The sequence below is a fragment of the Serinus canaria genome, chromosome 4 (genome assembly GCF_022539315.1).
Source record: "Serinus canaria isolate serCan28SL12 chromosome 4, serCan2020, whole genome shotgun sequence".
Lineage (NCBI taxonomy): Eukaryota > Metazoa > Chordata > Aves > Passeriformes > Fringillidae > Serinus > Serinus canaria.
In genome coordinates, this window is record NC_066317.1 from 47,988,477 (window position 1) to 48,009,296 (window position 20,820).

At 39.0% G+C, this 20,820-nt stretch overlaps 1 protein-coding gene across 1 annotated transcript in view; it reads right to left on the minus strand.

The window, feature by feature from the left end:
* The window catches only part of LIMCH1 (LIM and calponin homology domains 1), a 173,235-nt gene that overhangs the window by 65,073 nt on the left and 87,342 nt on the right, over positions 1-20,820 (minus strand). Inside the window, exons 4-6 of the mRNA XM_050973641.1 lie at positions 8,871-8,977; positions 5,833-5,863; positions 2,745-2,855 (exon numbers count right to left, since the gene is read on the minus strand). Coding sequence (XP_050829598.1) covers positions 2,745-2,855; positions 5,833-5,863; positions 8,871-8,977 — 249 coding nt within the window. The remainder of the gene's footprint in view (positions 1-2,744; positions 2,856-5,832; positions 5,864-8,870; positions 8,978-20,820) is intronic.

Sequence of the window (20,820 nt, forward strand, 5' to 3'; positions counted from 1 at the left end):
GGGACTTAAACTGGGCAAAAAGCCCCATCCCGCATTCACTATCTCCCAGAGTTTGAAAACAGTCCAATTGCGAACTAATGAGTTCTGCAGAACCTACTTTCAATGGCCTGTTTATGTTAATTTTGCATGCTGCTCACTAGGAATTAGGAGGCAGGCACCAGGACAGGATCCTAGACTTCTGTAAACATGTTCTTTACAGCTTTCCCCTTGGCAAAGACACTCTCTCAACACAATGCCGTCACACAGAGGGGTACTCATCCTGCCTTGAGCAAACGTCATCTCCCAAATGCTATCAGTGGGAATGTGCTTATCTGTGGGACTGATAACACCACGGCATGACACACAGCAGTGCATTAGTCTTTCATATTATCTAATTAAAAACACAGTATGCCACAGAGCGGCAGCTAAAGTGTGACTGCCAAACACAAGATGCATTTGTCCAGGAAGTTCCACCCACTGAATATAATCAAAAAGCCATTGACATTTTGTCATTGGGAGTTTCTAGTTTTAAAGTAAAGAAGAATGAGTACTCAAATAGTTAATGAAATTAAAAACAGAATAGCATGAATAAAATTAGAAATTAATATCCCCTTCAGCATGCAAAGTAGAAAAAGTTGAATCCAAGACAACTTACATCAGAGCTGTCTTTTGATTTGCTTATTAAAAAAGGAGGGCAGAGAGGATTTACAACAGAAAAACTAAACCACACTGAATTTATGGTCGATTTAGTTATTAAATTCTGTGGAAAAAATGCCAGTAGAGAATGTGATAAAGTGTCTTTTCATCACTTGAGCTCAGCTATAAAGAACATCAGAGTGTTGCACAGCATGATTAACATGTTATATTTTACAACCAAATCCTCTTCAAATGCAGTAACATACAAACCCACAATTGCCAGTGGGAAATACTGCAGGGATACAGGAGTAGGGACATGGTAAAAGAAGTCACCAGCAGCTGTCACAGCAGCATCACCCTAAATAAGACTTTTCAGGACTGCAAAATGCTCTGTTTATGCATTAAAGGCATATATAGCTTTCAGCTCTTATGAGACCTCTACTCTGCTCCCAGCTCCAACATTTGCAACAAATCAAGTACCAGCCTCTTGCTTATGTCCTTAATTTGCAGCACTCTGCAATGCCCAGCCAGGCACTTCACGACCACCAGCCCCCTGGAGAACGCTTCCTTTTACCCTCAGCCTATTTCATCGCACAAAAGGGTTCAAGATAGGACCTCCAAAATGCTCTGGTGATTAGTTTCATGGGTAAATATCACCTGGAAAAAACTGAGCCTTGTGGTGTGAGGTTAAACATTAAAAAATAAATCATGATACCATGCAGCACTAACATTGTGACTACCTGCACTTTGGCAATTTTTCAGTGCTAGCTCCCTTTTTTGGGTTTGCTTCACCTTTCAGACCCTTTGGAGTGCAAACTGCTCCTTTCCCACATCTTCTATTTGTAAACAACTCAACTACTAACTTCATCTTTTTATTGCTCAGACTCAGTCATATCACTCATGAGTCCCAAAGTCCCAAGTGATAAGCACAGGTCATTAAAATGAAGACTAAAATAAACTTCTCCAGAGAAGCAGGATGTTCTCTTTTCTTCTCCATTTTCACCTGCTTGCTCAGAAGAAGTGGACTCACAAACAGGAATTGTATCCATCTAGTTAATGTTCTCTGGTCACACCAGGGTGTAGGAGCTGCTAACAGTCGGAGAAGCATTTCTTCCTCTCCAGTGGTGCTGGCCCTGTGAGATCCCAGAACGAAGACCTGCAGCTGGCACAGTTGCAGCAGCACACAGCTGAGGGAGAATTTAAGTCAGGAGAGTCTCCCACGGTCCCCAAACCCTACTGCCTGTGGTGACATGGCCATTACCTGAGGTGGGGCGGGAAGAGCAGGCACAAGGCTTTTTGTGGACTGCAGAATGTGTCTGCACAGCCTTTCTTGAGCACTATGTCCAACACACATGGTGCCAGCACATGGTGCTGCCAATCTTCTTCCACACCGGCTCCTTGCCCCTTCCATCCCAAAGAAAGGCAGGTTTGGCTATCAGTGCTAACCATTAGCACTAGCCATGAGGTTAAGAGTCTGATGTCAAGGTTCAGGGCATGCTAGAAGGCTCAACCAAAAATCCTCAAACCACCCTGCAGCAATCACAACTTTTCTCTTCCAACAGAGAACAGCTCATCATAAACCACCAAATATGATTTCAACCAGAATTTAGAGCTTGGCAAAAACAGATTTATCCTAACTATGCCTTTGGTGAAACATAATCTCCTTGTCCTCCACTTCAGCTTTATTTAGATCCTTTGGTTTGATGTTTCATGTTGCAACACAAAACCAAAAAAGCTGCCCATGAGACTAAATGTTTTAAAGAAGAAAAAAGCTATGTTTTTGTGAGTCCTACCACGTTACTTTTGAATCTCAGCTCTTCTAGCTGAAACTTGGTGTCATAAATGAAAATAATTCAAACCAAAACACATGGAAATTAAGATGAAAGAGCCACATGACAATTCTAAAGCCTTATTTGACATCACTTGCTGCATCACTGATGCCACGACAAAGCTGGCTGCCAAAGTGGTTTTCAGTATGGTAGAATCAGAAACATTTTTGATGTAAGTAGAGGTTTACTAAGGAATTTGCACTCCAGCCCCCCTTCTCTCATATTTAGAAAGAAACAGTTTATTTATAAGAGCAATAATTTGAAGTAAATTTCCATTCCCAAAACATAACAAAAAGATACCTTTCTCATTTGTGCCAGGAAGCCTTCAAACTCCTTCAGGTTCAGGGTCGATCCACTATATGATGTGCAGCTGTTTGCTGCTTTCCCTAGCCAATAAATGGTGACTAATACCTGCAGAAGTTAATAAGAATAATTTCAGCCATCTACACAGTCCTGTAGCTAAATTTACTTCCCTGCAACATCCCTCATCTATTCTAAACTGCACAGCAGCACAGATTTTTTTATAAATCAGAACTGAAAGGAAGTGTCTGTCAAAGGTTAAACATAAATACACCAGGCAACTATGAACATTTAAATAGTCCTAAAAAATATGCAACTTAACATATTATCTCCCTGGTATTTTAAATAAAAATAATTAAAGTGTTATGTCTTCCTGGAAAAATAAAAAGAAAAGATGGAGCTGAGTAGAAAAACTAGACAAAGAGATTTGAAACTTCTAGAAGGCACACATAAATACATTTGTTTGCAAATTCAATACAAAGAACTCCCTAAAGGCTACTAATATTAGTAGTAATAATGTAAACCATTCAGATCAAGGTAATAAACAAAGTACCTAGAATGTCTGCCTGCCCAAAAGCATCTCGAATATGTGTCTATTTCAAGGACAGAAAAGGGAGTCCCATTTTTAATCACCTTAATGTAAGTAACCAGATGACACAGGAACTTTTATTTCCAGGCTTCTGATAGCTTAGGAATTCCTTAGCCCAAGATTAATCAAAAGCCATGAGCATCTTGTCATTTCTATCAGACTACAGCATAAAAGTCAGTGATTTCATTCAATTTCGGACTTGATACCGCTCCATAACTCAAAAATCCCTTCAAAACTGGTGAGGGAAAAGGACCAAGAATTACTCTTGCAAGTAGCAAAGATATCTGACCTGACACTGCTGGTGTTGCACTTGTTTTAGAAAATGAGAAATTAAGATGCTTAGGATGGTCAAATCCAATACATCCAAAAATGCTGACATTTATACCATCCAAGGAAAGGCCTTTTCTGCACCACATATGTATCCACTTAGAGCAATGTCTTTAATAATACCTGTGCAGCAGCTATTTGGACTGGAAACTGCTCATCAAAGGCAATTCAATTCAGTGTTTTGCACTGGTTAAAAATGACAAACCACCACCCTAGAACTTAGGGCTTTTTCTTATTTAATGTTCATTATTTCAGCATATTCCATGACATTGCGAAGTATTTAACTGCAGAATGAACAGGAAATATTTTGATGTGGAAAAGAGATGCAACCAATAATAAAGAATATTTATCATTAACTGTATCAAAAAATATTCATAAACTGAAATACAGTATTTTATGTTTTGATGGGACAGGGCCATATACTTCATGCTATATAGTGAACCAAAGGAAGCAAGACTAGCAGAAATCCCAAAGTGGGGCTCTATTCCACTGGGAACAGACATCTCTTGGACTCTTCTTCCCTAAAACATGCATCCACATTACACCTCTGCAACATGCTAGACTTTTCCGATCAACTTGCACTAGCATCTCCATTTTTCATTTAAGTGTAACATTCAAAATTCTGCAGCACTGCAGCTGAGGTCCTGTCAGAAAAGGATACAGCACCATACAGACCTTCTGTTTAATAACATCATGCTATATAATGCAAAATATGTATTTTATATAAAAATATAGTTTATATTTTTCTTACATTTAGAAGTAGTATACAGGTCATGAAATAACTGAGTAACATTTTTAATGAAGTTCAAAAACTTTTCCCTTTTTAAAAAAATTACATCAAGATCAATACTACTGTACTGAATGAAGAGAGGTGGTGTTGCTAGTCCTGATTTTTTTTTGTCTTGAAACAACCTTTATCTGAACTGTTTTCCTTCAACCAACACCACTTGACAAATTTAATGCAAAAAAGTCTTACAGTATATATCCTCAAGTTAAATGAAAATATTTGCAAATGACAGTATTTCTAGTAACCAGGAAACTGCCATTGAGTTCATTGATGAAGGTTATGGTATTTTTGGTATTTTTGTTTATTTCTGCAAGCATTTAATCACTTTCTCTCTTCCTCCTCTCTTTATTTGAAAAAAAAAAAAAAAGGCAGAAAATTTCACATTTGCAAGCAATTCCGGCTGGCTGCCAGCTGAGGCTGCAGGATCATGCACCTGGAAAGCATATATTGCCTACAAGCACATTATGGAGGAGACTTTTGAAACTTCACCTTTGAAGCAACACATCTGTACAAAGATGTTTAGCCAGTGCCCACAAAGAGTGTTAAAATACCAAAGCTGAATTCTTCCCCTAAAATCTGTGTGCTGGCTGCAGAAGATACTACACTACTGATGATGGGAAAGACAGGATGAAACAATTTGGGGGAGGGATGGTTTTGGTGTTGTTTGGGTTTAGGGTTTTTTACCTCCAGTCATGGAAGTTATGATTACTGGTTTTCAAAGTTATTAAAAAATATCTTGGCATTTCCTATCAGGATATATGTGAGCCAAACAAAGATTATACCAGTTTACAGCTAACCAAGGACAGACAGCTTGCTAGGCTTTAAACTGAGACCAGCAAAGTTTAGACATTTTCTTTTCTAGTTAACAAGCACAGGATCCATACCACTGCCCTTAGTTTAAATTAAGAGGAAATTGAAGTTAAATGGAAGTAGCCTTTCTGGGGAAACACTAATTTATTTGGAAGAACAATGAGAAAGCTAACAAACCCCATAGTAAGGCCTTGCATCCCAATTTAATGGCCTTTTGCTTCATTCTAAATGCTGTGTGCAACTGTACTCAATGCCTGTATATTTGGGAAGGGCTACAAAAGTGTGGCTTCATGGTTGAATCAGACCATTCACAGCAAACACCACACTGGACAGCACAGAAATCACTTGGTTTATCATTTATCTAAGAAGAGACAAATGTTCTCCATTTTATTTCTTTTGTATGGCTGCTTTGCCATAGCAGATCTACCTAAATTTCCAGCAGAACCCAGTTGGGTTTGTATTCAGAAAGACTTTTCAGCAATACTCATGTACTCAATTTTTACTGACATAATTTTTGATCAGGCCATTAACAGAATTAACCAGACAAAAAGAAAAACTCCAAACGATGTACTTACATTTTTCAGCTTCCTACTATAGTCAGTGTTCCTGGTTGCACACACAAACACATACAAAGATTAAAAAAAAAAAAAAAAGAAAGGAAAAAAAAAAGAAAAAAAAAATCAGAAAGCAGACATACTTTCCAAGAGGCTGTATGCAGCAGATCATATTTTCCCTAACAAAAGCCTGCTGAATGCTTCTGCTGTCTGGAAATACATGAAAGCTAAGAAGATGTAGTTCACACATTCATTTATTCATAACATGGGAGTATTTTGTCACCATTATTTCAATCATTAAATTAGAATTCTGGAAGTACAAGAAGAAAATGTGTTTATAATGCTCCCACAGTAAAGTAGGACAATGCCAAAATATTTCCTTTAATCAGAGTTGCTGATTTCTTTAAAAAGGAAGACAAAAGTCCCCACTGCTAAAATACATTCTGCAGTTATCCAACAGTCAGATTCTGCTCTGCAACCCATACAGATTCTGGAAGCAACTGAACAAGCATAAGAGGCATCAGCAAACATTAAGGAAATATTGCAGGTGTTTCTGTGGAAACAAATATTACAAAGAACAAAGTGAATGGACGAAGCAACAAAGACCCTGACAATTAGAATAGAATATGCCATGGAAAACATTTATTTTTTAAATGTATACTCGAGGACTCAGACTGAACATTGGCATCATCCTTCTCAATTTTTATTTTTTTTTCTCTTCTGTTCATGGAGGAGTGGCAGTTTTATGTTAAAAACAGCAAGGTACAGAGTTTGTGTAAACATAAACAACATTTCAAATCCAGCAAAGAAAGCATAAAAAAAAAGAAGGAAATGCATATCACATTTAGGTGCTAAAACCTACATAAGACTATCTGAGATTTAGTAAAGATTGTGTCCTGATTATTTACAGTGGAATTGTCTACTACTCTAACAGTAAGACCATTCCATCATTAAAGTTTATCTGGCAAAACCAAAAATAAATATACTCAAATCTGTTAGAACAACAAAAGCCTAAATATAGGCAATGGTAAGCAAAGTATTTTTGATAACATCTTTTTAAGCCAAAATTTTGTCCACTAATACCCACACAATAAGAAAAATAGAACAGTCCTGGTTTTTTTTAAGTAAAATAATAGTGGAAAAGAGACTTGCTTAACTAGTCACAAAAAAATTCCTTACAGCATTAGCTCATAACTTTTATAAGCATAGTGATCCAAAAAATAGATCTAATACATGCCTCAATTAACATCTGTATGGAAAAAAAGGGGCAAAATATCACTATCTTAAGCATGTGCAATAATGTCATACTCATCCTTTACCACAAGTAATATTTTCACCATGTTTAAAAAAATAATGCAAAAGTCTTCAAAGAGGGAAAAAATCACCTTCATGCTTTGGGAACTAGCTAGCAGAACACAGCCTTCAACATATTTCTCTAAAACAGTCATGGACTTGGCTTGTACACCTCAACTCAGTTACTCAGTGTGAACTTGGACAGCGCTAGGAAAACATTTGGCTCATTTCCACAGCTGCTTTCTCTGAAGCCCTCATATGCAGTGGAGGCCCAGGCCAGCTCTGTGGGGTTTATGATGCCAGGTTTAACTCGGTGACAGCTTTGCTTTGAGCTCCACCCTAGTCAAAGCCTCTCAACCTGCCTCCACCGAGGTGCTCCATCAATCCTCAACCACAAAAGATGAAGGTTTTTATCAGAAAGACTCTTCCTCTCTGGTTTCATATGGAGATTAGGGTTTTATATGAAGATTATGGATTGTTTTGCAACTCTCTCCAGTCAATCATCTCAATGATTTTACAGGACATCATGAAGAACTCATTTTATCAAAATATTATCAGATTTAGAAGAAATACATGACATAGCCTCCACTCACTCCTATGCAGAGGGCAAGAAGGACCTCATGCTAAAGTCAGAAACTTGGGGAGGAGCAATAAAATGGTATACCTTAAAATAAGGACACTGGCCAATTTGATTTTCAGAGCCTTTGAATTTTCCCAGACAGTGCCTGAATACTATGAAAACTTGCCCAGCTTACATTGCCAGAAAGAGATTAAAAAAAAAAAAAAACTACTGAAATTTAGTCAATTGTTTCCATATACTTCTCTAAAATAGATATGTCTGATCAGGATTTCATTAGTGATCTTTTTGGCCAAATGAAATCAGACCATTCAATCAACTCATTCAATGAACATTCATTCAAGCATTTGCTTGTCATTAGAGCAATAACTTCTGTTATAACTGTAACATGACATGATAGACCCAGAACTTTCAGGAAAACTTCAAAATACCAATTTAGAAGTTAAGAAACACCAATTAAAAATTTTGTTAATTTTATGAAAGTGTGGGGTGGTTTTGTTTTTAAAAGCTGGGGGGCCTGTGCAATTTGTGTGGTACTGGGTGTGTGGTTTTGGTGAAAAACTATCTAAATTGTGGCATTTCCAGTTCACACAGACTTCCTCAGTCCAATTACTGTGTGTCTCAAGCTACAGCTCTTGCAGGGAAGTTAAGAGACCATGCTTATGCCTGCATCTCATAGAATCTAACTGTCCATTGAAACAATTTAATCTGACATAGCAGAACTGTAACTTCTTTTCCACCAGACTACAATATTTTATGAGTTGGAACAGACAAAAAAAGAATGTCATCAATTTAGATTAGGAAAACCCCTAAGTCCCTCAGAATCTCATTGCCTAACTAAGACAGTATTTTCACAAAATCACAGGATAAACTGAGTTGGAAGGGACCCACAAGGATCATCAAGTCCAACTCCTAGGTCTGCACATCCCCAAGAGTCACACCATGGGCCTGAGAGCATTCTCCAAGTGTTGTCCTATTCTGCAGAGCTGTGGTTGATGTGTCTGGGACAAAACCTGTTGAAAGAACAATCTATTCATCCCAAAACTGAAAGTTTCCCAAACTTCTGCTTCCTATCTGCCTTACACTAATTACAATTATATGGCTTTTTTGCTTATTCTTAAATATTTACCATTGCATCACATGCACCTGAGGCTGTAACATGCTAGTCACAAACTGCTGTTTTACTTACTTGATGGTTGCTCTGTTTGATGTGTCCTGCAGATCACCAGGATCAAAAAGCTGAGATTCTTTAAGACCCAGTTCCTTGCAGCCTCTTAAGAATAATATGATATTATCCTGAAAAGAGACAAAAAGCATAAAATCTCAACACTTTAAGCTCTCCTTAACAAAAAAAAAATCTTACCCGACCAACTTCTCCCTAATTCAGTAACTGCTCATGAACAATCACACCATTAGCTAAATGAAGAACCAAAGATATTTCCAGTCACATAATTTGAGAGATCAGTGTAGATTTTGTTTGAAAACCACATACGCATGAAACGTTTTTCTTTTTCTTTCTTTTTTCCAAGATATATACAACTACAACAAGCTTGTTGACTTCTTTTCAAACACAGATGTTGGCAACTTTTTAAACTGAAAAAGGCCCACTGATTTCTCCACCTACTGCTGGAGGCTGCCACACAACCTCAACATGTTACAGAGCAGAAAAGGCAGGATTTTTGAAGGGAGGAGGAAGAGTAGATGTGAAAAAGCCTGCCACCATTTAAGCAAGCAATTTGTTCAGAAAACACTTTGCATGTTAGCTATGAGCAAGCCAGTCAACACAACTGTTCTCTTGCCTCTCCAAAGGTAACCAGTCAGAAGCCACTGAGAAAAGAGAGAGGTGCTTTCTCCTGAAATAAAAACCTTGGAGCTACACCTCACATGGCTGCTGTTTCTAAGAGGAAACAACACCCAATTTTGTAACACTTCTTATGGAGGATTTACTCTTTGCAAAGTGTAAAAATTAAAAGTCAGTGACTAAGAAAGGCTAAGTAAAAACTGGTATGTCTCTTTCAAACCAAGTCCAAGTGATGACACTTCAGTTTGCACCAAGGAGATTGAATCTGCATGTCTGCACAGACAGTTAATACAGGTTTCATACATATGCACGCACACCACTCCCCTGTTACAGTAACAGTGAATATGTTTTACATGGATAAATCTTACAGCTAGTAGAGAATAATTTTTTAGATATATACATTTCTAGACCAGCAACTGCAATGGTAGATATGTGGACAAGTAGAGATACAATGTACAGCTTGATATTCTTTGAGGAATCTCATCTCAAACCTAACGCTAAGCTGCCACATGAAGAGTTACAGAGAAGCAGAACCACAGCACGTGGTGGAGACCTGTTTTCATAAAAACTGGGAAGCAGAGGAGCCTGGTGATGTTCAGCTCTTACCCACTCTGCATGACAGAGCAGGACTGGTGAGCAGGTCTCTCCCACATCTGCTCCCAGCCTTTCTTGGGGCTCGGGGAGAGCAGCCCTGTTTGTTCTGCAAGCAGCATGCAAATCGCCGTGGCTCTCGGCATGCCAACACCATCACACACAAAGCTCGCCAGCCACACTGCAGAAAACAGAGACTTGGAAATTCAGAGGAGTTCAAATCTCCCTTTCTTCCCTGGCTGAAACTTAACAGCTCTGGAGGGGAGCCAGGGGGGGAAGGAACAGCAGCTGAGAGAGCAGAGAGCCCATAACCCAGAGAGACAACATCATTCATGACATGAAAAGATGCCTGTAAAATTTTCCATCTGGCTTACTGTTTGCATTATAATTTTTCCAACTGCATCATGAATAACTCTTATGTTTAGTCTTTGATGGAGGACAGTCCTGGTCACTCTCAAATGGCTGGTGGAGCAGTGCGTAAATCTAATATATTAAATAAAAATGCAAAAGCATTCAAAAAAAAAGTTCCTAACAGCATTTCCAAATTTAACAAAAAATATACTGGACATAGAGATCATAGTAACCTAATAGACTTAGAAAACTATCCAAGGAGAAGGAATGCTGAAGATAACTAATTGCACCCATCTTTATGCCAGAAGTTCACATCTGAGTTATGATAAGCAGTAACAAAAATACCAGTTATTTGGCAGCCACAGAGTTTGGAAACTTGGTTCTTCTGCTGATGAACAAATGCCTGTTTCTCGAAAAGCCAGTGTCACCTACTCCTGTTGGCTACATGCTTTTATTTTGATGGTCATCATATGAATAATGTTTGCCAAGTCACTAACACTGTCACCCCAACAATTCTTCAGGAAGCTGACATCTTGTATGGGCACAAATAACCACACGTGCCAACAAGATGAAATCAGTGAGCCTTGAAAGAAGCTTCTGCTTTTGCTAAAAAAATCTCATAATTTTTATTTCCCAGTGGTTCTAAAAATGGCACTTGTTTAAAAGGATTGAAAAAAAATCCAACAAAGAAAATGCTTCTAAGTGATTTATTTACTCAAGGACACCTGCCTAGGCTGCCTAACCCCAAGCCAAAAAATGTATCCCATACTACTGCAAAACTAAACTTTTCCTGGTTTGCTCTAGTACAGATGAAATTCACATTTGTTAGCTCCATTGAGTCACTGGAGAAAAGCACTCTTAAGCCACTAAAAGGAGAAAGGAGTCTTAAAGTTAAGACCCAGCTCCCAGAAAAGCTTTCTCTCAGGATTACTACACCTTGCATTGACCAGGTCCTGATTTCTTCAGTTCTCAGAAAATGTTGCTTTTATCTTTCAAGAGGATTTGTTGTTCAGTGTCTGTTAGCTGAAATGATGCACTTTTTGTCAAAAAATGCCACTCTTTGCTGAAGAAACTGAACAAAGCAGAAAAAACAGGTTTACAAGTAGCAAGGTATAAAAACCGTCCTCACTTTAAATGGGTGACTGAAAAGAAACATTTAATGTGCCTGCCCAGCTCCTTACAACTTGGCAGAGTTAAATAGGTCATGCAAATGGGTCACACTGCAGTGGCAAGGATCTCAGGGTGGCCAGCTGCTGTGCCTCAGCTAACAGAGTGCTATCTTTTACAGTGGTCTCAGAAGACACACGACCAGAATTTGGTCCCTCTGGCAGCCCCTACAAGGCACTATCACACCATTTCCTCAGTATCTTAAATAGAGATGATACTGCTTTTCTCTCAGCCATTATTTTCTGCAGCTGCAGTAAGAGTAGACAGAGAATTGGTCACTTGGTCAGCACATCATTTCCTACAGCCCCAGAGGATCTGCAACCGTCTCTTGCTGGCTCCTCTTGGTTTATCCCACACTACTGTATAATCAAAAATCTTCTGGCTTTTGTCCTTCATACACACAGAGGAAGAAAAAGCTGGTAGGTTACAGCCTAAATTTATTTTGCAAATTTTCTCTATCATTTTAATATATAAAATTTTATATCCATAAATATCTATATTTATATAGATCTATAAGTTATAAATCTGTAATCCATATATTTCAGAGATAGCAATACAATTTTATCTATGCTTAATCTATAAAATGACAGAAAGTCTAAATAGGCTGTACAGAGAAGATAAATGCTTCAGTATGGTGACAGACACAGAATACACTGATAGGTTAAATCCCAAGCCTTTTCTGCTTGCCTCAGCAGAGTCCTGACAGTTACTGTTACATCAGCACTCCAAGCAATGTCATTTTCTTGTGAGTACTGAAAACCAAAAGTTATTAATGTAAATGTTTCACTATACTGAATTTCAGAAGCAAAAAATTAACACAAAAATGCAACTCCCAGGCAAGCCAGCCATGAACCAGTAAGAAGGGTCATGGACAGATAAGAGTGCAGAGCACCAACTCCCTGAGAACTTAGTCAGAAGGATGCATGGGAAGCAAGGGAAAAATGCTCCTTCTCCCACAACTGCATTTCAACACCATCAACTTTTCATCTTTCTGGTGTGTAATCTGACAGACTCTCCACTGTGAAATCACCTTGCCAGGACAATCATCTGAAGATAATGCAGAGAGAGTAGGTGGCAGAGGGCTTATGCCTTTATGAAGGTGGCAGGAGGGGGAAAAGATGACACACTACTCACTTCTAATTTTTTTTTGTTTTAACCTGTGTGTTATAAATATGAAAAAACGTTCACTATATAGCATTAAGTAATCTTCCTCATGAAGGAAGTAGAGCACAAAATCCTGAACCCTGTAAAAAAACCCCTCAGAAATTGGCAGTTGAGTAGGACAGGCACCCTGGAAAGCCACTGCAAATTCACACAGTAGCACTGCCAACACACAAGACAGTTCAAGCTAGCGACAATCAAATATTCACAGCAGGCAAATTCTCTCCATAGGATCTGCTGATCAGATGCAATGGCAAACAGCTTGAATTTGGCCCACTTCCATTCCTTTCATCCACCACAATGCATACAAAACAGTCTCACTGTATTCGCACTGCAAATCAGCTCTACAGCTTAGCACTGCGGGGCCATCGTTTGTCAGATGTGCTACTGCATGGCCCAGATGAGATATTCAGATAAACTTGGGGAAAATAAAAGCAAGCCAAGCTGTATATCTGCCCAGAATACTGAATAAAATGCCAAATACATGCCACTTCTGCAAGCTGGAGATATTATTAGCTGCCAGTAGCACTGCTCTGTTTTGCAGGACAGCTGCAGACAAACAGGTGGCCTTTTTCATTTCTGGAATGCTGATATTTTCCCTGCTCCAGAATAAATGAGAAGATCTCTAAAATTAAAAAGAAAAAAAAAAAAAAAGAAAAAAGAAAAAAGAAAAATTCCAAACTGCTTTTCGGAGAAGTTTCCAATAGACTCTTAAAAGCTTTTTGTTTGGTCTCAACATTTCTTCCTAATTCCCTTATTTTTCCATTTTAAGTAAGTAGTGGTGATAATTTATCTATATAAAAGCAATGGATCTTGCCTGATTCATAGGTTCATAGAAATATTGGAATATTCGGTTCAATTCTACCAGGAAAAAAAAAAATCAATCTATACATATATATATGCATGTACATAGGGATATATATATATATATATATATATATATATATATGGATATATATACACACACACACATATATGTATATGTGTTACTATTTCTCCAAGATACTTTTCTGTGTATGTTTAACTATACACATATGTTTAACAATATATGTGTGTGTGTGTGTGTGTGTGTGTGTGTGTGTGTGTGTGTGCTGTGTGCTTTAATGTTCATCCAATATGCTTTGCTGTATATACATAACAAAACTACATAAGAGATTGTTTTCTGTGGCAAACCCCAAATCAGTAGATTTGGAAGGACATGGGTCATAGTTAGGACACATTCACTTTGAAGCTGAGGATGGTTCCAAAAGAGGAAGGCTAACAGCGCACCAGAATTGAAGGCACCTACCTCCCTGACAGGGATGCTTACATCCCCAAAGGATTCTGACACACAATAGCTTCACCCACGAAAATTAAACGGGGAAAACAAACAAACAAACAAACAAAACCCCCAAAAAAACAAAGCAAAAAACCCCAAAACAAACCAAAACAAAACCAAAAAAGAAAAAACACAGGGAAAAAAAAAAAACAAACACAAAAAACCCCCCACCAAACCAACCAAAAAAAAAAAAAAAAAAAAAAAAAAAACCTCAAACAAAAAAAACCCCAAACCAAACGAGAGAAAGGTGATCCTTGGGAGCAGGGAGGGGCAGCAGGACTTACCAGCCCGTCAGCCGGAGCGATCCTCGCCTCCCCGGGCCGCGACCCCCGGCGGGGCGGCAGCGGGCCCGGGGGAGCCGCAGCCCCCGGACTCCACCCCCGGCAGCGGCGCTGCCCCGCACCGGGCGCGGGAGGACAGGCAGCGCCGGGCGCCGATCGGGGGAGCGCAAAGGCAAGGGGCAGGAGCGGAGAATAAACACCGCGATGGTCACACTAAATCAGGAGGAGCAGGGATCACCGGGAGGGCAAGTACTGCCCGGCTCCACAGGTAGAGGCTTCCAGCGCGCCCCTGAGCAGCTGTGAAGGCTGCCTTTGCCAGGGAAGCCCAGCCTTCTTCTGCTTCTTTTTGGGCAGCCAAGAAGGAAAATATGTGTCTCCTTCAATAACAGTCCGGCTATCTTGTCAGAAAGGCAAAAAACACCTTTAAAATGGTGTGAAGAAATGGGCCAGTTGGTACTGTGGTTCAACTGCACAACACACACCAGAAACCAGAAACGTAATTGAATTACCTTCAATAATATCAGGTAATATCTAAGTTTGCCTGAAGATAAAAATAATAGAATCATAAAATCATCAATGTTGGAAGAGACCTTCAAGATCATCCAGTCCAACCATCCATCCAGCAGTACCCCTGTGATCCCTGAACCACTAAACCACATCACCCAGTGCCAAATCCAGATAGCTCTTGAGCACCTTCAGGGATGTGATTCCACCACATCCAGGGGCAACCTATTCCAATGCCTGATCATCCTACAGTGATTTTTTTTTTTCTAATACCCACTCTGAATGTCCCCTGTCTCACCTTAAAGTCATGTCCTTTAGTCCTCTCACTGTAGGCACAGCAGAAGAGACCAGCCCCCACCTCACTACAACCTCTTTTTGTGAACTTGTAGAGAACAGTGAGGTCCACCCTGAGCCTCCTCTTCTCCAGGCTAAACAACCCCAGCTCCCTTTGGCTGTCGCAGTACCTGACTCCAAAGATAACTTAGCTGGAACTGCCAAGGTGCTTAAATCTTGCTGCTCCTAGCCAGGCTTGCTAGGATAAAAACCTGCAAGTGCCTAGAGCAAGAAGATAGTGCACAACTTTGATGCTGCTATTGATTGTATAAAAACTTTTAATTTTTCAATAATGTGAATGGAAGCTGAGCAAAACAGAGAACATGAGCAAGAGCAAACTTCAACCCAACAGGCAAAAGGAAACCACAAGAGGGTGGGAGGGGTGCACAGAGCATGAGCACAAGGCTGACCCTATGACTTCACTAGTGAAGTAGGTCCTGATATTACCCCTTGCTACATCAGGTCATTATCCCTGAAGGCATGAACAAACATTTAAACAAATGGGGGCTCAGTAAACTTCTATGTCTTTGGGGGAGAGAGCAGATGATGATCAGATGATGTGAACTCCCTCAGATTTGTCAAACCCAAGATACACCCTAAAGATGGCTTTGTTTACAGCACTGAATACAGAACATAGGCAGGCAGGGAAAAATCCCAAAACATTTCCAGGCTATTCACTGGCTCTGATGCTGATGAAATCACAGCCAGATGTCAAACAGATGTCAGATTTCCCCAGGTCATGAAGAGGGGATGCCTATCTGATGCCATATTCTATGGTAACAGCCACGCTATGGCAAGGAACAGGATAACATTTCCTTTCCACTCCTTCTCTGCCATTCACTCTCTCAGCTTTTTAATACCAGATGCTAGCATTTGGCTTCTGAGGGATTTGGTCTCAGTTTTATGACTTCTTCTTTTACCCGCCTTTCTTTCTTTTTTTTTTTTTTTTATTTATTTTTTTATTTTTTTTTTTTTGGTGAAAGAAGTTCACAAAAAGCAGGGTTAAAAACAAGTTCTCATATAGTGAATTGTAGAGAAGCACTCCTAGAAGCCAATGGGAATTCCCCTTGAAAATCCAGAGCCAGATGGGTAAAAACACAAAACCAGCAAAAACATAAGGCATGGTTCCTTTTGCTGTGATGGAAAGGACTGTTACTTATCTCACTCTGCCTTCTTGGTGCAGCTATGAAGTGGTTCAATAGAAAAGTTATGTCAGAGTGCATTGGGTAAAGAGCTACAAAAGAGACAAGAATGAAAGAAACATCACAACATGATGCTCTGAGGGCAACCTGAGCTCCCATCTGTGACAGCTACTTCTTCTCCATCCTCCTGGCAATAGTTGTGCTGTCTGACTGAAGAAGAGGAAGAAAGGTCCTAAAGACAAATTTGACCTTCATTTGCACTCACATTATGAGTGCAGGAGTATGACTAACCAAAACACAGATCTCTAGAGTTTCAGCCCTGAAACCACAGCTAGTGCCACAATGGTTCTGTCAGAACATCCTCTGGGGAAACTGGACATTTTCCTTTCTCAGCACATCCCTGCAACTGTTGTCCCCACAAATGAGGTCTACAGCAAAATATAAAAATGGGCAAGAAATTCACAATTAAGTTTAGGAGACATGCTGTTTCCTAAGTTTGGCTGTTTAAATAGACCCGAAGTGCCAAGGAAAGTACAGAGTCTGCCTGTGGATTTACAAGTACTTAAAAGACAACCATCCCAAACAAACTGCTTAAAGAAAACACAAATACATAAACTTTAAATCTAAGGTTTTAAGTCACAAGAACCACTACACCAGATATTGTGAAAACAAAATTTAAGTAAAGGAGATAACCAAAGAAATTAACCTGAGCATTAAATGTGGGAGACTATTTTTTTTTTTTTTGCTAGACATAGTGTTAAAGTTTACCACTCTGCATAAAAAACAAACAAACAAACAAACAAAAAACCATAGATAAATAAAGGTGAATTACCTCATGAGCAATATACCCAAAGGAGCACCACAAATAGCTTAATCTCCAACACAAGTCCTTCATGTGTTATATATAGTCATCAATTAAACCAAGCAGTGCTGAATAAACCTGTGCCTTTCCAGACTGCTGTCAGGGCAATTGTGTGTTAAACCATGGCACAACACTTACTTTTTAAAAACTATTTATGTGTTTCTACTAAGAGGAATATTTTGGTGGTAAAGATGATTACCTATGCAAAGCAAATATATGTGCTAAGATTTATTCCATGTTTTCCTTAATTATACTAGCAAGTCTACAAAAGATTATAACTTTTTTTTTACATAACCTTCCTTCTTTTCTCTGCCTGCAGAGTCCAAGCTTCATGGGATCCCTTTGATCACATTTGATATCCCAGGGCACTGATACCCAACACCTGCTTTCTATATTTTGACTTGACTGTAGAGAAAATAGCCTTGTTTTCCAGGAAGAGCAGTGTTGACTATTCAAGGGACCCAGCTCCAGGAAATCATCAGATTCAGCTTGCTAAAAACCTTTGGGATGAAGTGGGTCTTGCAGAGAAGAAAATGAGGAAAAATTCTGTGCATCATGAACCTGTCCACCTGAAAAGGTGTGTCTGATTGTATTATTAATTATCTGACCAGCATCCTCTATTATAAACCAGTACAGGTAACACAAAGCATAATCAGTGCATCTGCATGAAGCTTCAGAGATTACTACCTGAAAAAATACTTCCCAAGCTGTGATCCCTACTGACTGATTTTATTTTTTACAATGTCACTACATCCAAAGCAGAAGGCAAGGACAAAAAAATAAAGGAAACAAAAATGAGCAATAGTGAGAATTATTCATAATGCTTTTCTGATACACAAGAACCTGATTAATTAGAGACACAAAACTGTGTTGGAGGTATAGCCTCAATTCTTATCTTCTCCATGTAATTTATCAGCTGTCTTCCCCATCAGGCATAGAAGCAGATTTCATCAAAATTGTGTAATCCCCAAAATAAAAGGTTTTAATGAAAATATGTGCATGATGAACACAGTCTGAAGTTTTGTGACATCCAGTTATATTGGGCCAGCTGAGCATTCAGGGCCAGAGAACAGCTGAAATTTTCTGAAGTTTATTTTTTAGGTCTGAAACTGTAAAGGTAAAAAAGAAATCAACACCTAAAATTAAAATCAATATGACATCAAACCTCTAAAAGTGAATGTATGACCACCACCTGGAAGCCTCATAACACTTTTTCTAATTGCAGTAACTACTCACTTCAAGCATGACTTTACCTTCTTGCCCCTTTTCTTTTACATGGTGTGTTTCCTTTTGCTTAGCATATTAAGCAAAGTTGTCTTCCATTTAAAGCCAGAAAATTGTAACACTTGTCAGTATTTGGACTTCCCTCAGTAGACAGCAATCCACCTCAGGGATCAGGACACTGCATCCTGAGCTGTTGGATGGCCTCTTCATCCCTCTGTCCAAGTACAACTGCTGTAGGTGGGCCTCAAAAGATGCAAGAAGACTGCTTGTGGGGGCCAGGGGCCTGGCAGTAGCTGTTAAAATCAGACCAAATCTCTATTCCCCAAGGCAAACAGCAAAACAGTGAAACCGCCAAGGAGGACTCATTCCTGGTCAGTTCATGACCTCTGCAAAAAAAGCAACAAATTCCACTTCTCCTTTCAAATTAAACATCTACTCTTTATTGCCAAGGAATATGTTTTACTAATCTGTGGTGTTCAAGGTTTGATAAACATCAGAAATATTTTTGCTGCTGTTACACGATACCTGACATACATTTTCCCCCCACTCATGGCTTTGCATTTTCATGCCAACATTACATAAAACATACTGGACTTCTTAAATGTACAGGTTAGGGTCTCCTTAAAACACTTCTAAAAGAAGCTGTTCAAGTCCAAAAACCACATTTTTATTTTAAATTGGCTATTTCTACTGAATGAAGTTCCAGCACATTCCCCATGAAAAACCTACCTTGTTGGTTTTACTTCCACTAAAAAAATAAATAGAAAGCTTTCATATTTAGGTGTCTAGAATTACTTTGGTGCGGAAAAGGAAGGGAAAAAAATGCATAATTTTCAATTTTCTGCAAGTGAATTTTACAGACAATTAAAGTATCTGTGCAAATAGATGCTCAGTAGATCAGTGCCCATTTGTGACTTTGACCATATACTACAGTATAACAGCTTAAATTATTGAGTACTCCAGTACTATATCCATGTATCTGTTGTTTCTTTCCCAGATATGAAAACATACATTTGTTGTCTAGATGGCACGGCCATAATTTTCAGTGATCTTGAATATCTCCAGCTTTGGTTTTATTTTTTTATGGTAAATATTCATGGCAAGATGAGCTACCCAATAGTCTGGCAGTGATTTCCACCATCACTAAGCAGTCTCTAGACCCAAGAAATAGCATGATGATTCCTAAAGCTATTGTAACTGCAAACCTATATTAAGTACACAGAATAGCCTACTTAAATCACTTAAATTGCTACTGTTCACTAAGTCTATACTGGTCATGCAAGCATGCCTTTGAAGAGGCATTTGGAAATTGGAATTCATGGATTACATATGGAGGCCAGTGTAATTTGCAGTTGGGAAGATTAAGCTTTCAGAACAAATAAAATGTGGTTCAATTATATAATGTATTTAAGAAGCAGAATTTCCTTCAATTAATGGAATAAAATCAATGATTAAAGCAAGAGAGAATGAACAGAAGTCTTCTTTAATATGGTGCATTCCTATCGTAAAGCATTTTCCCAGCTCTTTCTCAATGTCTTTGTTTTGGTTCCTCTGGACAGCAGAACAGAGGATGGGAAAGGATGTGTCCTCTTACAGGACTGAGATCCCTGCTGTTCAGTTTTCTTCTACACATTAGAGGTGTACTACTGCAACACTCTCTCTCCCCTCAGAATACACAAAGCAACAAGGGTAGGAAGATGTGTTCATCACAAGGACCAAGTCTTCAGAAACAGGATCTAAGCAGTGAAGATGGCAGAAATAACTTGCACTGTTTGTTGGTGAAGGGAACAGAAAAGGAAAACAAATTTGCTATCACTGATAATTTATTCTTGAAAACTTCAGTTAATACCCTACCCTCTGTCTTTGCCAGACCTGAGATAAACTTTTGTTTGTTAGAAGAAAAGAGCCAATCATGATTATGATTCAGCTTACCTGGGTATAACCAGTGGCTCCTGCTCACAACAGTCACAAATAAGGCCAGCAGAGATGTTCATGTACGACCAAACAACAAGCTTCCAACTCCTCATCTGCTAATTCTGAAAACTGTTTCAATTTAAAGCCACAAAAAAATTGCTATAAAACTTAGCTGATGAGACTGTATAAATGAAAATGGTAAATTTAACGTAAATATGACTTTTTTCCTTTCCCCAACAAAGGAACAGGACTCAGAGTTGATCAGAGAGAGGTATATCTAGACAGCAGAACCAGTAGAGTCTAGCAAGATTATTAGGCCAGGCATCAAAGACCATGAAAGCAGCTGTACTAGCTTCAGCACCAATAAGAAGCTGCCAGCAAATTAGCTGATTTAAAGCACTGCAGAGTCCCAGTCCCCAACCAGCTTGCATCTCCAAACCACTCCCATAGGTGCAGATTTCTGGAGAATGCAAATGTTACACGTGGCTAC